The sequence below is a fragment of the Penicillium crustosum genome (genome assembly GCF_028827405.1).
Source record: "Penicillium crustosum strain IBT 35664 chromosome Unknown utg000001l_segment0_segment0, whole genome shotgun sequence".
Classification (NCBI taxonomy): Eukaryota; Fungi; Ascomycota; class Eurotiomycetes; order Eurotiales; family Aspergillaceae; genus Penicillium; species Penicillium crustosum.
The window spans coordinates 7,387,574-7,402,720 of record NW_026623122.1 but is presented as its reverse complement, the minus strand read 5'-3'; the positions used below and the strand labels follow the sequence as shown (position 1 = coordinate 7,402,720).

General features: G+C 46.8%; 6 protein-coding genes across 6 annotated transcripts; 1 reads left to right on the top strand and 5 right to left on the bottom strand.

Annotated features, from left to right (window-relative positions):
* Positions 1-657: 657 nt before the first annotated feature.
* N7487_002784 (putative ubiquitin conjugating enzyme E2) lies at positions 658-2,258 on the bottom strand (the record flags this gene model as incomplete). Its single annotated transcript, XM_056870531.1, has 4 exons — positions 658-1,788; positions 1,852-2,044; positions 2,095-2,168; positions 2,256-2,258. 4 exons carry the CDS (start codon positions 2,256-2,258, stop codon positions 658-660), a joined length of 1,401 nt encoding a protein of 466 aa, XP_056735315.1.
* Positions 2,259-4,394: 2,136 nt separating this feature from the next.
* On the bottom strand, positions 4,395-4,996 carry N7487_002783 (putative GPI anchored protein; the record flags this gene model as incomplete). Its single annotated transcript, XM_056870530.1, has 2 exons — positions 4,395-4,856; positions 4,922-4,996. The coding sequence occupies 2 exons, from the start codon at positions 4,994-4,996 to the stop codon at positions 4,395-4,397; spliced, it is 537 nt and encodes a 178-aa protein (XP_056735314.1).
* A 2,046-nt stretch (positions 4,997-7,042) lies between these two features.
* Positions 7,043-7,615, bottom strand: N7487_002782 (membrane magnesium transporter family protein; the record flags this gene model as incomplete). Its single annotated transcript, XM_056870529.1, has 3 exons — positions 7,043-7,102; positions 7,246-7,486; positions 7,560-7,615. 3 exons carry the CDS (start codon positions 7,613-7,615, stop codon positions 7,043-7,045), a joined length of 357 nt encoding a protein of 118 aa, XP_056735313.1.
* Positions 7,616-9,192: 1,577 nt separating this feature from the next.
* Positions 9,193-11,205, bottom strand: N7487_002781 (uncharacterized protein; the record flags this gene model as incomplete). Its single annotated transcript, XM_056870528.1, has 8 exons — positions 9,193-9,475; positions 9,532-9,712; positions 9,780-9,921; positions 9,985-10,293; positions 10,362-10,581; positions 10,657-10,938; positions 10,994-11,019; positions 11,095-11,205. 8 exons carry the CDS (start codon positions 11,203-11,205, stop codon positions 9,193-9,195), a joined length of 1,554 nt encoding a protein of 517 aa, XP_056735312.1.
* Positions 11,206-11,902: 697 nt separating this feature from the next.
* Positions 11,903-13,019, top strand: N7487_002780 (phytanoyl-CoA dioxygenase family protein; the record flags this gene model as incomplete). The annotated part of the gene is made up of 2 exons (XM_056870527.1): positions 11,903-12,018; positions 12,074-13,019. The coding sequence occupies 2 exons, from the start codon at positions 11,903-11,905 to the stop codon at positions 13,017-13,019; spliced, it is 1,062 nt and encodes a 353-aa protein (XP_056735311.1).
* Positions 13,020-13,543: 524 nt separating this feature from the next.
* Positions 13,544-14,822, bottom strand: N7487_002779 (translation elongation factor 1 subunit beta). Its single transcript, XM_056870526.1, has 4 exons — positions 14,703-14,822; positions 14,604-14,643; positions 13,988-14,361; positions 13,544-13,933 (listed from the first exon to the last, which is right to left on the bottom strand). Exons 1-4 carry the CDS (start codon positions 14,740-14,742, stop codon positions 13,704-13,706), a joined length of 684 nt encoding a protein of 227 aa, XP_056735310.1. The 5' UTR covers positions 14,743-14,822; the 3' UTR covers positions 13,544-13,703.
* Between the last annotated feature and the right edge of the window lie 325 nt (positions 14,823-15,147).

Below are 15,147 nucleotides of genomic sequence, written 5' to 3'. Positions count from 1 at the left end.
TATCACAAGTATCACAACATTGCTAAACTGTAAGCTCGGACTAGATTGTAGAAGTCATGAAGTTGCGCCACATTGTTGACTGCACTATCAACCTATGATATAGGTGTTGCCTAGCTCCTGCTAGAGAATGAACCCAATTCCAATGCGCGTAAGAGAGATGGCCAAGGAACACAGCTCATAGCTGCTATATCTAGAGACGAAGTGATCTGTAGCTACTTACTTCCCTTGAGTATTACAGTAACTAGTTACTATCATGAGACATGTAATTTCATACGAATTCATAAACAAACAGACAACTATGTCCAAGCTAAGTCAAATTGTAACTACAGGGCCACCTTGCCCAACCTGGCCATGTTGCCAATGCAGTAATAGAACCAGCTCCAGAAGTCCTCCTCGCTCCTCGCTTCATGCAATTTTGTAAGTCCGGTTGAATTCAACAGACCACCAAGGGTATCAAGAAATGTCGCTAATGGGGGCAGGGGTAGTGAAATAGGTGTAGAGAGAGGGGAGAACAAAAGCCAATTAAAATCAAAATCAGCTCGACTCAAATCAGAAGTTGGTTTGTCTCCAATTATCGAAATGAAACAGAGGGCTGAAAATGCAGCACAAAAGAAATCCATCAGATTAAATCAAGTTCCTGATAGATGGATGGATTTCTCATAGCCGGCGGATTCCAATACGCGGCTTTGCTCTGACAGCTAGGCGTTTGTGCAAGCCGCTTGTGGCTTTCTTTTTGGGGATTCCAGAATTGGAAGAGCCTGACAGAGATGACGATGGTAGTGACGGCGTGGGTAGTTGAGCATGTGCTGGAGAAACGGGAGTAGAGCCATTAAGCGTTTTCATGGGTTGGTATTCACGCTTCTCTTTCAACCCACGTACGGCTACGGATCCGCGGTTCTCTTTACCGTCCCCGCTCAGCCGACGTAGGGGGTCTTGCATAGCCAGCTGGGGCAAGTCTTCGAATATTGGCATCTCATCGCGGAGACGGCCGGAGGCATTGACTCCTCCACAGAGTAGGGAGAGCTTGGGTGTTTTCCGTAGTGGTGATGAAGTACGGGAACGTGTGTTTGCAGTGATGTTTCGTTCATTGGAGGTCATGGCGGGGGCGTCGTTGTCGTTGTCAGAATCGATGAGCATCATGTCTGCATCGGAGTCTTCCGGGTAGTGAATTGAGAGGACGGAGAGGGGGCGTTTTCCCAAGGCAGTCTTACGAGGACTCGGGGGCGCGAAGTAGACAGGTGAGGGGGAAAGAGTTGGGTTGTTTTCTTTGCTTGCGCTAGCGGGGTCGTCGCTTTCGCTGTCGACGTCGTCTGTCATGGACGGGGGAGGTTCGGCGAAAGGGTTTGAGGATTGGGAAGCATATGAGGATTGGGAAGCATATGAGGATTGGGAAGCATATGAGGATTGGGAAGCATATGAGGATTGGGAAGCATATGAGGATTGGGAAGCATATGAGGATTGGGAAGCATATGAGGATTGTGGTGTGCTTTCAGATGCAGTGGTATTGCGGGCAGTTTTCTTGCTTGCAGCGGCGTGGGCGCGGGCCTGTCTCCGCGGGCGTTGAATGACTGCGTCCTTTTCTTTCTCCTCGCGTGCTGTCCCTGCCTCCTCACCTCGGAGCTTTGCTTCGGTTACTGCATCCTTGAAGTTGGGTGGGATCGGGGCGTGGATTGAGGTCATGAGCTTGGCTTGGTGTGCGAAGGCGTCATAGTTCTCTTGCATAAGAGCGCCCGCAGAAGCGTTGAGGGCAGAGTCCGGGTTGGGGTAGATAAGTAGACATGAGATTGTCTGAATAGAAACAAGTGTTGTCGTTAGTTCGAAAACTCATTTCCCTAGCGCTGTCCCACTTACCACCAGTACATCGCGGAGTGTTAAATTGGGCTGCCAATCCCGTTTAAGCGTATCCACACAGACGGCTCCGGTGAGCTCCTCCATGTTTGGATGCCATATCTTCGTCTTAAAGGTAGCCTTTGGGGGACTCTTAGGATAGTCATCGGGCATCTTAAGATGGAGCTCCCATAATCCCTGTGAAAAGGTGTGCCCGCTGGGCCCGTGAGAAGTATTGTCAGCTGTGACAGGTCGTCACCGTCTGACGGCTGCAAGTAGTACGGCGGAAGATCGCGGTGCAGGGCAGCATGGTCGGCAGCTAGCCGGCGCAAGTTGGACGGCTAGATATCCATGTCAGATACAGAGCACGAGCATACAGTGGTTGCTGGGAAACCGATGTGTCAATGAGTTGAACATAAATGACTTACCATGCTGGACTTTTGGATGGTTGTAGGGTACTAAAAGAATAGGATAAACTATGTTGGAGAACAATGCAAATTCAGAAAGTGATGCGGACCAGTGAAAGCACAACAATCACAATCACAATCACAATGATAAGAAATGGTTACTTCGTCGACGGTTTGTTTTGAGTGGAGGTCGCACTAACCTTTTCGGTCGCGCGTCAGTCACGTGATATTTGTCGCGTCATAGACGCGTAACTAATATTACCTCTTTGGGATTGCCCTTTCACCCCGTCCTTGCTATATCCCTTGCTATCCCATGAGACATCTATTGTAGGAAGTTAGGAATATAAAGGGGGAGAGATTAATTGAGCCATATCTCCTTATTTGGCGAAAAATAATACCCTGCCTACTTATATTATATCATTCATACGTCAGGCTTACAGAAAGAGGAAGAAGGTCCAGCTATCTTCATATAGATAGCTAAAAGTATATTTGGACTGTGCGAGGGGGTCATCGAGATTTGGCCACTCGAATGCCAAAGATGGGTGTGAGCAGAAACTCCCCAACAGCAACTGGCATGACATTTCCCTCTCCGCAAGTAGTGGAGTCTGGACAGAGTGATATCGCCGCTTTAGCTACTCCGTATAGAAGACGGGGCTGATGTAAGGCTGCAACTTGATTGAGTTTGCGGCAGAAAATGAAGATGTCCCAATGACGCAGCTTTTGCTTACAACTGGGAAATTTGACACTCGTTCTAAACGTGGGACAAGCGCATTGTTGAGAGTTATCTCCTGTAAAAACCTTCAAGCAGCCGGTTTTCTTCTACTGCTAGCAGTTCTTTCAATGTCTTTTCGTCCTTTCCGGTCTCAACGATCTCTCATTCAATTTTACTCTTGCTTATTGACTCCCAATTACATTATTTCTTTCAGCCTTTTCATGCCCTGGGTACACCCATTCTTGAAATGAGCTTGACCGTGGTTGTCGTACTATCGCATGGTGTTTGTTACCTTCACAAAGAAAGGCACTTTCCGGTGGAACGATGGTAATATCAACCTCAACGGCGAGGTCAAAAAGCATCTGTTACAATACGGCACAATAGATCTGATGGTTTTTTGAGCCGTGGGTACTCAGCATCTAGTCGTTCTTGTTGAGGGTAGTTTGGGATAGAGCTGGCCATTCTGCCACCATAATATTCAGTTCCAAGGTCTCGAATGGGGCCAAGTCCCCATCTAATCAATAGCCGCAAGATAAGGAGTGTGATTTAAATTCTCCAATCTCTTGAATCTGGGTGACAACATGTGTACCTCGAAAGCGGTCATGGCGTGTCCCTTGAGTGCGAGAGCGATAGCAGCTGCCAGGCATGTATAAGTCTTGGTAGAGTAATATTTGAATTAGATGAGAGCTCATGGCCCTTGCCTCCTATTTCAGCCCAAACAAAATTATATCACGGTCCTTGCGTGTTATTCCGAGAAGCTGTGGACTAAGTACGCTGTACGGGGTACTCCATATATGTGGTGTAATGCGTGCCTAGATGAAATCCAAATTCACCCACTCGTTAACGAGACTGACTGACTATGTATGTACTACATACTCCGTACATACGTAATACCTATCGCGGGATATGTATCATGACCTGTACCCACTGACCCCTTGCAATAATTAAGATTTGCTTGTTGCTACAAATGAGGGAGCGAGCCCTTGTCGATCATATGCATGAATTATTACCATAATATTGTGAGGAATTGCGACATGTCTAACGCACATTTATGATCTATACTCTCGATACATACTCAGGAAATTAAGGCTCGTATTTACCCAGGGATGGATTAAGTTAATCACAAAGAGAGAAGAAAAAAGTTGGAACCAGGTGCGCCGTGAATATGCGCCTCCGAGTACAACGCAGTGAAACAGACGAGTCCTGCCCAATGCTAAAGAATTAAAAATTCAATATGAAACCTGGGGGGAGGGAAATAACAAATTCCCCTTAAAAAAAATAATCGATGTTCGCATATTCATGTCCCTCATTCCCGTTAATCCAAATACTGGATCAACATAACCGACCGACCGCAACCAACCCCTCACCTAACTGGGACCGGAGTGGACATCACAGTACGATAGGAGACATGAGATTGACGTTGGCCAGTCACAAGGCTCATAATTTGCTTAGAGGAAAGCAACGAGAGCAGCACCGGCAACCATGCCGAGACCGACGGGGCCAGCGGTGGCCATAGCAGCGCCACCAGTAGAGGCTGAGCTGGAAGCAGAAGCAGACGAGCTGGAGCTAGAGCCAGAGCTGGATGAGGACTCGGAGGAGTCAGAGGAGCTGGTGCTAGTGGAAGAGGTACCAGTAGCCGAAGAGCCTGAGGTCTGGGTGCCGGTGGCAGAGGAGCCGGTGCCAGTGCCAGCGCTGCTGGAGGCAGTGGACAAAGTGGTGTGAGTGGCGCCGGGGCCGGCGACGGGCGAGGTCAGACCGGCGGGGATGGAGGCAGCGGGCTGCTGCGAGGTCACGGCAGCGGCCTGGCTGGTGACAGCAGAGGGCTGAGTAGTGACAGCTTCAGGTTGGCCAGTCACGACACCGAGAGAGTTGGTCTGGGTCAGGTACTGAGTGGCAGGGTTGTCAACAGTCTGTTGGATTGGTTAGCTTATGTTGTTCTTTTGGTGGTATGGTATGATGTTTTGGTTCTGCTTACCTCGACGGAGGCACTGCTCTGGGCGCTGGCCAGGGCAATGGCCGAGAGGGTAGTGAAGACGATGGAGAAACGCATTTTGATGGATTAGAGATTATTAGATGGATTATTGTAAGGAAATATGGGGAGGGTGGAGAGAGAAATAAAAGTGATCTCAGAAAAAGGCTGGGGGTGGTGGGATTATAAGGCTGGGGGTTGTCCTGGGAAACAACGGAAGTTTCATATTGTAGACTGTTTACACACGTACTTTGCCAATACCTGTTCCAGTCAGCGATCAGAGTCTGGATCTAGCGCAATTTGAGATCTGCAAGGTCTTGCTGTTTCTATTTTAGTCGATTTCTGGGGTCACACCAAATCCACAAGCCCCATGTATTTGGTGATATATTCATAGGGGATATTCACTTCTACAATGCTACGTGACAAATATAATTAACTGCAATGACAGCAAATATAGAATGCGTTCCTATTTCTTTTGCACGAAATCAAGGAATAATTGAAATAATTGGAATTACTTGGAATACTTGGCATATTGACATAGTGGCAATATGCCGACACTAGCTAACTTAGCCGCGTCTGACCACCGGGGCTGGGCAGCCTATCCAAAGTACTCCGTAATCATAACAAATATAGAAATCTATAAACTTGGAACGAAATATGTCTCAATTTCAGCCAATAATTCAGATTTCAGTAGCCTGAAAGTTTACTTACCCTGGAAGTTACCCTGGAAGTTACTACCCCGTACGGAGTAGTAAGTGGGACATACCCTTGACCGCGTGGCGGCATACGAATCCCTTTTGATGCCATCCAGTTCAGTTCTGGATTTTCTCACATCTGACTCAATATAAACTACTATGAGTAATAGTTTCTTAGGCCTCAGATAATGGCGCGATCCTACGTGTCTTGGGGCTAAGAAAGTCGAACCAGCCTCCAAGTGAGACATCACTTGGTTCCAGTTGTCATCAAATCAGGTACTCCGTTGGCCGAGGTAAATTCTGTACCTTTTCCTCTACTATGTACTAGGCATTGTAGTATTATTAGATTATTGTTTTAAGGATGTAGCTAGTTTTAACAATATCTAATTCACAAATTCCACCCTACGGAATACTCTGTACACCAATTATCTCGAGGTTGGTGCTTTGGGCACCAGCAACCCCAACCCGTACTTTGTAGACTCCTCAGATCATCAGACGAAGGTGGGTCAATTTGAGACAAGTCAACGGCTCGGTTAACTCCATCCAGTAGGGGACCGCATCTATATTTATATTTTCTTTTTTCTGGGCAGTGCCTTGACTAAAATAGCAGTATCTTCCTATTCCGTACGGTGTACATAGGATATCAAAGTGGACAAAGAGGGTCGACATACTATACTCGTACCGTGCACCTCGAGGGTTTAAGCTTGATCCCAGAGCACTGCAGATGGTCTTTTTGTGACTAGTTGGACAGGTATGTAGTACTATTGACATGCATATTGTGTCATTAGGTTGTACAGCTACATCGTATGTATACAATTTACAGCACTACATGGCTGCACCTGCAATTCGCCTTCGGTCTCAACTTGCCTTCTACCCATCACCAGATACAGGATTGCGATCACCTCAACGCATGATTCCCTGTGCTGAGCCAAGCATTCTCGGACGACTCTAGAATAAGCTTGCCTATTGCTACCGTGCAGGTGATATAACCCCCTTGCTTATTGGGCTAATCACAATAATTTAGGCGGAGTCATGCTTCCAATGGCCTAGATTATACATCGCCATCCTGCATCAGTATGGCGCGGGAATGCAAATCGGGTGCGCCAAAAGCGTCTATATCTAGCAGTGATCCCATTGCTCAAGGTCACAAGCAAGCGGGCAGCCAGGGAGGCGTACGGGTGGTATGTCTGTGCAACCTCTCGGTCGCCTCTAGAGTATATCCCATGAATATGAGTTTGCCACCTCATCATCGGCGCATGCCACCAGTGATTATCCAAGATTAGTACACGACTATCGGTTCTGGATGTAGATATCATAATCAGCAACAAACTGAGCATCTCATTTGAAAACTGAATCCTTTTGCCGCAATGCATATTATACAGCTCCCCCACTGCAGCACATAATCACAAACTCAATATTCAATATTCAACAATCACTCTTTGATCGACACATCCTGACCGCGAACCCAGTCCGCAAACTCCTTTCGCTTAGCCTATATTTTTTTTCCAAATGTTAGCTCCTGAGATTCCTGACTCAAAGCAAAGATTGATGTCCCGCAATAAAAGCACATCATTATAAATCCACATCTGGATGTAGTTCCGGCAAGATACACATCAAAGTAGAGATAAGACTCACCCGAATATCCCAGAATCCATAACGCTCCTCCAGACTCAGGTACGGGTTGCGCGCTCCGCCATCCCGTTCGATCTCGCCCGCCCATTCGCGCCAGCTAATCGGCTTCAACTTCTGCGCGCCCAAGACCAGTCCGATTGAAACAATTAATACGGAAACAAGGGTTTCGATGATAATGTCTTGTGGGAGGGCGGTGGATGTGAGGTTGCTGTAGAGGACAGTGTGTTCGTGGGCCGAGTAGCCTCTGTAGAGGGAATTGTTAGCTTCGCTCGAGGGGGAGTAGATATAGTTATTAAGCCGATGATTGGAGAGCTTACGCGTGAGCTATCAGGATGAGGCCGAACAAAGTGACCGCGCGGGAGAGGAAGCTCATGATGGGTGGTGAGGTTGGTTTTGGGTTGCGAGTTGGTGTTCGGTGGTTAGGTTGGGTCGCTGCGGGTTTTTTTCGTCGGTGGATAATTCTAGATAATCTCCACCGGACTATTGAGGTTGAGATGAAGTCTGGGGTCCCTGGCTGTGGACGGCGTTGTGATGCCGTTTGATACGTTCGCGGGAGGTTCGTGGAGGCCCCGGCCTTCAGGCTCATCCCGCGGTTTACCTAATCAACTTTTGACTGGCTCAGATTTCATCACATCTATTGCATTTGTTCATCCTGCTATTGAAAATGATTCATGGTTTTGTTTCCATGGGGCCTTCTCTAGTGAATAAAGGGGGTATCTCCCTACCTAACTCTTCAGTGAACCTTTTATTCATTCCTTGCAATATCAACCCCGAAACTGGACATTGGAACACTACTACTTATGTACATGTCTACAACCCCATCAATGAACATGCTGGTGTCAATTGATGGAATAAACTGGTGTATCTGACATAAAACCATGACTGTTTCTGTATACTTCCTTTCGGTGAATTCTGCGACGCCAATGGGCAACACACAGTAGATCGGCCCCTGAGCGAGGGTAACACTGTTCGACTCTACTGTCCAACCCCGATATTCCTCAGTAACCTCTGTGATAGCGAAAAACTTTGCTTCCTCTGCAAGATCCGTCAACTTCGGAGGATGCGGACTCATAGATGGCTTAAAGTGGCTGTCACACAGAGAGAAAATATGGTTCAAGAAAGAGAGGGGAAACACGTTTGATATACCTTGCACGATTTGCCAGCCGGTCTGGAACTAGAAAGATCAAGATCAAGACACTCCAAATTACCCGGTTTGCACTATATACGGTGTATTTATCCCAAAAATGAGCCGTGGGGCCCAACATAAAGAACATATTCCCTCGGACACTTACGGTGATTTCTTCTTTCGTTAGCAGCAATCAAATCCTGGGATTGGTTCTTCTCGCATTCATCTTTCATCATATTTTTCCTTTGGTCTCTTAACATGGCACAATTGCAAAACGATATATATCCATCTTCTCCCCATTTTCTCGACGGCCGGGCTACAGAGCCTGTGGCTCAATATAAAGATCCTCCCAATACCCCAATACCCCGACTTGTGCAGTCGGTCACACCCGATGCTGATCAGCTAGAGCAGCTTCTTGCCAGGCTTATCAGCGGTGTAAACACTTTTGATTCATCTTGTCCTCTGCTATCGACACCAAAAAACACATCCGATGAGTATGGCTGTCGATGTTAATATCAACATATATATGATATGTCCAGCTAACGCTTGGTAACACAGGTCAACAAAGGGTCGAGGTTTGAGCCAAGATCAAATGTTCCAATAAGAAAAATAACATACACGATCCGAACGTTATTTAGGGGTTATTTTTTATTGTGCCAATAGTGTTTACTCTTTCGTTGGTTTCATGCACACAGTTTTTCTGCCATTTCATCGATTCATTGCTGTAGTTGCATAATCTTGAGAGATGTCAATTTATTCAACTAACCACGGTATAAGCCCTAGCAACGTTAGAAAACAAAAGGGCAAAGGAACTAAGACGTAAGTCAGAAAAACCGCTTAACCCGGGTCGTCTTCTGAACTTCATGCTCTGTGATCGGATTCAGGTCTTTGGTATCCTTTTTGTCATAGTGCCCTTCAGGGTCGATGCCATTGAGTGGCGGGTTGCCATCAATCACCCGATCAATATCTTCAAGCGAGAGATTTTTGGTCTCAATCCAAAAGAATACCACGAATATTGCTTGTAGTGCATCCCACGCACCATTGATCATGTACATCTTCCAACCAATCGCTCCCAGTGCGATTGGCATTGCCAGTGTCGAGAGAAGTCTATAGCTTATGTCAGTTTGATGAATAAGATGCTAGTAATGGAGAAGAAAGCTGACCCGCAAAGATTAACAACTAGAGTCCAAGCTGCCATGCCATTTGCACGGATCGAGTAGCTAAGCACCTCAGGCGGATAAAGCTGGGTTATAGGGGTGATACCGAAGCTATAAGAGCCTTGGAAAAGGAAAATCATGGCAATCGTGGCATATACCCCGGATGTATCGGCTCCATTTCCAAAGACTGGAAATCGTGTGTTAGTATGTAATTAAATGTCACAATTTGAACTGAATGATCGTGGATGACAAACATTTAGTTAAAACTCCAACCAAGAACAAGGTAATAGTCATCATAGTGCATGCCATCAAGCACAACGTTTTTCGTCCAAGTTTATCCGTCAGGAAAGTGCCAGACATTGCGCAGACTAATGCCCATGAATTAAGGACGATTGTCTAAATGTGTTAGATTCGACCCATAAAATTCCGGCCATTAAAATCACCAAGATTAGTACTCACAATTTGAAGCTGTACATGACTGTTGTAAATTCCAGCCGTAGTAAGCATATCACCCAGGTAGTATGATACGATGTTGTTCCCCGATAACATAGAGATAACTGCCACACTCAGAGCGAGAATGAGGCGTTTGCGAGAATTAGGGGTTCGCACAATCTCCGCGTAGGAGAGCGTCTTTCCACTTTCTTGCTCATGTCGCATTGCGTTGAGAATTTCAAGGTGCTGGGCAATTGCAACCGGACAAGAAACGTCACCGGACGAATAAATGGACGCTACAACCTTTAAGGCTTCGTCTTCTCGGCCGTGATAAGCCTGTGACATGATTTATCAGCAATCATGAGCTTCATAAAAGTCGAACTTTGGGTCCAAGATGTGCTCACCAGCCACCTAGGCGATTCAGGCGTCGCAAACAGTACACCAAAGCAAACAAGGGACCACATAGACATAAGTAAACATGGAAGACGCCAGGACCATGAGCTAGCTATATTTGCCGTGCCATAGCATATCCCAGAAGCGAGGAGTGCACCAACGAAAAAGACCGAGTACGTGACACTTAGGCCTCGTCCACGAATGTCCGATGGTAAAGTCTCTGCCAACCAACTGTGGTCCATATTTTGTGTCAGATAATGCACCAGCAAGTGGCTGCGCTTAGTGAGCACGTAAACGAAGACTTACGTGGAAGAAGCAATAGCTGCGGTTCCTTTGGCCCATCCTAAAATTATACGGCCTCCAATGAACATGCCGACGCTTTGAGCGGATGTCATCAATGCAATCCCAATGAGCTTCAGGATGATTGAAACAACAATACCGCCCTTTCGACCGGTGCGTTCAATAACAGGACCCATGAAAAGTGCAGCAATAAACCATCCAATGTAGGACGCACAAGTGCTCAGAGACTTGGTCACCGTCGTCAATTGAAACCAATCCACGTACTGGGGCATCATGTTAATGCCATTCCTTGGGTTCACTGTCAGCATGCGTTTTGATAATCAAAATCCAACACATTCCTTACATCAAGCCAGCATCGTATCCAGTTGTCTATGAAAATTAGTCCTGTGCCAAATCGTCTAGACGCGGTACGTCATAGCCCGAACTAGAAATAAATTTACATACCACGGCGAAGACGCAACAGGTAATCACAAGCAAAGTAATTGTCAATTTGCTTGATTTGGGCTGCAGTGGGCCTATAGAGCCAAACTGCACAATGCTAAAAAGTTGGTCCATTTCTTAAAAGATTTTCAATGATGAGTTATTGATGTAGGAAGGAACTTTTCGTTGTTTTATGTCCTTGATGCAAGAAAGGTTGTGGCGGATTGCAATTCCTAAGCCAGTCCTTATCTCTATCAAAGACATGCAGTCGCCTAACAACACTCAACCTGGTGAACCAGACCTGAAAAGATGTGAAGATAAAGGCCTTACTTGCTCATTGGCTCAGGTCTTGGTACAATCTTGAAAGTTGTTACTTGACAAGTGAAGATATCATTATATCCGTTGTAGTTAAGAGATAGATGATAGGAGAAACCCTCGGGATGTTGAGAACAATGTCCGAACAACATAAGTTCTTGCCCGTAGCGATAACGGCTACTGACCTTACAGGGTGCAGTACCCGATCAATATTGGTCTGGGGGGGCGTTCTAGGGTGTAGTGAACCATCGACACGGGCCGTAACTGGCAGGCTGGGCACCTCTACGGGACACACAGGGCGTGGGGGGCGTGGGGTGAGTGCGGGGAATGCTTGATGCAAGACCTTCATTGGCCCGCTCTTAAGTTAGAGTTATCTCGAAGTACATACATGTGTAGGTTGGGCCTGTCTAACTCTCAGTGATACGGGCTCTCCCTTACTTTTGAAATGGTATATATTGGTTCGAAATGATAGGCCTCAAGTCATCAGCTTTCTCCATTGAAAACTAACTTTTCAAAAATGTCAAGTGAGAAGTATCCTTCGGTCTCAGTTCTTCAAGGCTTGTCCACGGAACATGTCAAGAATTCATCCACGGATATTCAGTTGATTCCCTCGCCAAGACCAGATTTGTTGAGGTAATATCGAACCTATATGAATACTTTTGTTCCAACGTCACTAAGTTTGAATCAGATCAGCGAACCACGGTGATTTCCGTGATGACCTGACCAAAGACGGATTTGCCGTGATCAAGGGGGTTATTCCCCCGGAGCGCGTCACGCAGTATCGTGAAAAGGCCAAAGAATGGCTCCTTTCATTTGGCACTGAGCTTGATTTCGAGGACAACAATACCTGGATTGAGAAAAACTTGCCAGTTCAGAATAAAATCCGCACCTTTGCTGGGTACTGTGTTTCCCATGAAAAGTTTATGTGGGATGCTCGAACGGAACCTGCCGTCCTAGAAACGTTCGCTACTCTCTGGGGGACAGATGAACTTTTGGCGAGCTTTGACAGCCTAAACATCACGTTCCCAAATCGACCCGACGCACCAACACGGAAACCTTGGGAACACGTGGATCAATCGCCTCTTCGACGGGGACTACATTGTATACAAGGTATCATATGCTTGTCGTCATCCGGTCCCGAAGATGGTGGTCTTGTCGTATGGCCCGGCTCCCATGCGCATAACGAAGAATTTTTCAATTCCCGTCCAAACAAGGACTCTTGGCTGCCGCTCAAAGACATCTACTTCTTTCCACCCGAGCAACTGAACTGGTTTAGAGTCCGAGGTATGGGGCCACACAAGGTCTGCGCGGAGCCTGGGGACCTCATTCTATGGGACAGTCGCACAATCCACTATGGATCTGATCCCACACCAAAGAGTAATCAGATTCGAACGGCCATATATGCAGCATACACACCGGCTTCCATGGCAAGCCCCGAACAACTGGCTCTCAAAAAGCAGGTCTTCGAGCGTTGGGGAGGAACCACTCATTGGCCCCATGATCACGTAGTGGTGCGCAATACTCATGTGATGCTTGAGGATGGGACAAGGGATCCAAGAGATAGAGATCAACCGTTAGAGCTTCCACAGTTGAATGATAAACTGCTGAAGCTTGTGGGGGCTAAGCCTTATTAGGTCATCGCTATAATGTACCAGCCTTGCAAGGAGGACAGGGTGGCGGAAATATATTTCGGGACATGAAGAATTCCCTTTCAAATGGGTTAACCAACACTTTTTTTCTTCCATTTTTAGTTATTTAAATGAGCCCCTCAAGGAATTTTAAACCTTCGCTTGTATAATGTAGAATATGTACTAGTTACCCAAGGATCTATGCAGGCTTTATAACCCATAAAGCGGCCAAACCATCATCCACAAGAAAATTATGATGAGACAGCGACGTCAACAGAAACGATTCAACGACTAGGCCAGGTAATTGTGATTGATTATCTGGGACTATTGATTGAATGTTGGTTAGAAGCCATATATATGTATATATTGAGCGTTGATATACGAGACATCGAATGCCCCAAAGTCGATATCTGTCTTTTGAAAGTCAGTCGAGCAATTACCGCTCCAGTATTCTGTATGAAAGTCCCAAAAGGAAGAAAGAAAGCTTGATCAACTACCTGACACGGTTATTGGCAAATTACAGTGGAAAATTTACAGGGGTATATAATGGTCATGAATTTTTTTTAAATTTTCATCAATGACCGGTCACTACTGGACCAGCTTTCTAGTTGGACTAGGTTCGTAAAGGATTCCTTTGACATCACGCATTTCCATCACACAATTCCTGCTTCATAAATGGGCATCGCAAATTTACAGCTTCTGCATGGCAGCGATGTCAGTGGACTGGACGTGGTCCTCATCCTCCTCGATCGTCTGCTGGAGCTCATCGGTGGAGACCTTCTCGTCCTCAACGACAAGGTTGATCTGGAGCTTCTTAATACCGAAGCCGACGGGAACCCACTTGGAGGCACCCCAGACGAGACCATCCCACTCAATAGCGCGGACGTTGGCCTCGAGCTCCTCAAGGTTGGTCTCATCATCTGGAAATGTTTGTTAGCATCTGAGGTGAAAGAAGAGATTGGAAAAACACATACCCCAAGGCTTGACCTCCATGGTGACGAGGGACTTAGCAGCGGGCTTGACCTTGCCGGCCTTCTTGGCCTTGTATTCCTCGAGGCGCTTGTTGCGCTCGGCAACGACCTCGGGGTCCTCCTCCTCGGAGTCGGAACCGAAGAGGTCCTCATCATCATCCTCCTCCTCGGGCTTGTCCTTGGGGTTGGAAGGAAGCTCGGTGGTCTCGGGACCGTAGGTAGTGAAAGCTGCGGAGGAGTCACCGGGGAGGGTGGAGAATTCGCTCTCGTAAGAGGCGATGTGCTTGTACCAGCGGGCAACGTTGGGGTACTTGGCGGCGTCGGGGGCGGCGCTGAAGGCCTTGAAGGTCACGACATCGGCCTGGCTGGGCGAGTTGCTGTTGAACAGAGTTAGCATTGATGTTCACATCAGATGTAAAGTATTCAACAATGTGGCATAGTAAAGCAAGATCAGAGGTGCGATTGCTCGCGATTGGTTGTAGTCATCCAGCGGGGTCTTAATCCGCCTCCTAAACACGGACCAATGTTTCTCATCATGAAAGCATAACAGGAAAGGAAGAAAAGAAGAATGGAAAAAAAAAAAAAAAATTGGGCAATTAAGGGGGGGAGGCATTCATACCCAACAATGTAGGACCGAGTGGACAGGAAGTTGTTGGCCACTGAGGGGCACAGTCAGTCACCAATTGATTCGAAATAACAAAATCTCAGGGGCGCCTACGAGTCAGGCCGGCATCAGAGACAAAGTCGGTGAAACCCATTGTGAAAGAGAGGTGTGTTGGTATCTGGAGGGAAAAGGAAAAAAGGAAAAGAAAGTAGATGAGGGAGGGGTTAAAAAGGGAGGATTTTTTTTTATTACGGAAAATCTCTAACGGAGTCACGGAAAAACGTGGAAGAGCGAAGACTAGTCAGGTGACTTGTTGGCGAGCTTGTCTGGACTAGTCATGTGATTGACTGGTGACTTCAGGATGGAGCTTTGACTAGTCAGGTGACTAACTGGTGACGGAGCTTCAGCTCTCTCCGCCACTTAGCGTTCGCTATGTGGATCTTTCGAGAAGCCTCCCGAGGGACCTTGGTTGATGGTATTTAAGCTATACCAGTGACATCTCAGATGTTGGGTTACTGAACGGCTTTTTTTCCTCTCTCTCTCAAGGCCTGATTTCCAT

Excerpts from the sequence above, each read along its gene's own strand:
- N7487_002779 (XM_056870526.1), bottom strand. The coding sequence starts at position 14,742 with ATGGGTTTCACCGACTTTGTCTCTGATGCCGGCCTGACTC. Across the intron at positions 14,362-14,603 it reads ACTCGGTCCTACATTGTTGG|CAACTCGCCCAGCCAGGCCG; the intron begins GTATGAATGCCT and ends TCTGTTCAACAG. Across the intron at positions 13,934-13,987 it reads CATGGAGGTCAAGCCTTGGG|ATGATGAGACCAACCTTGAG; the intron begins GTATGTGTTTTT and ends AAACATTTCCAG.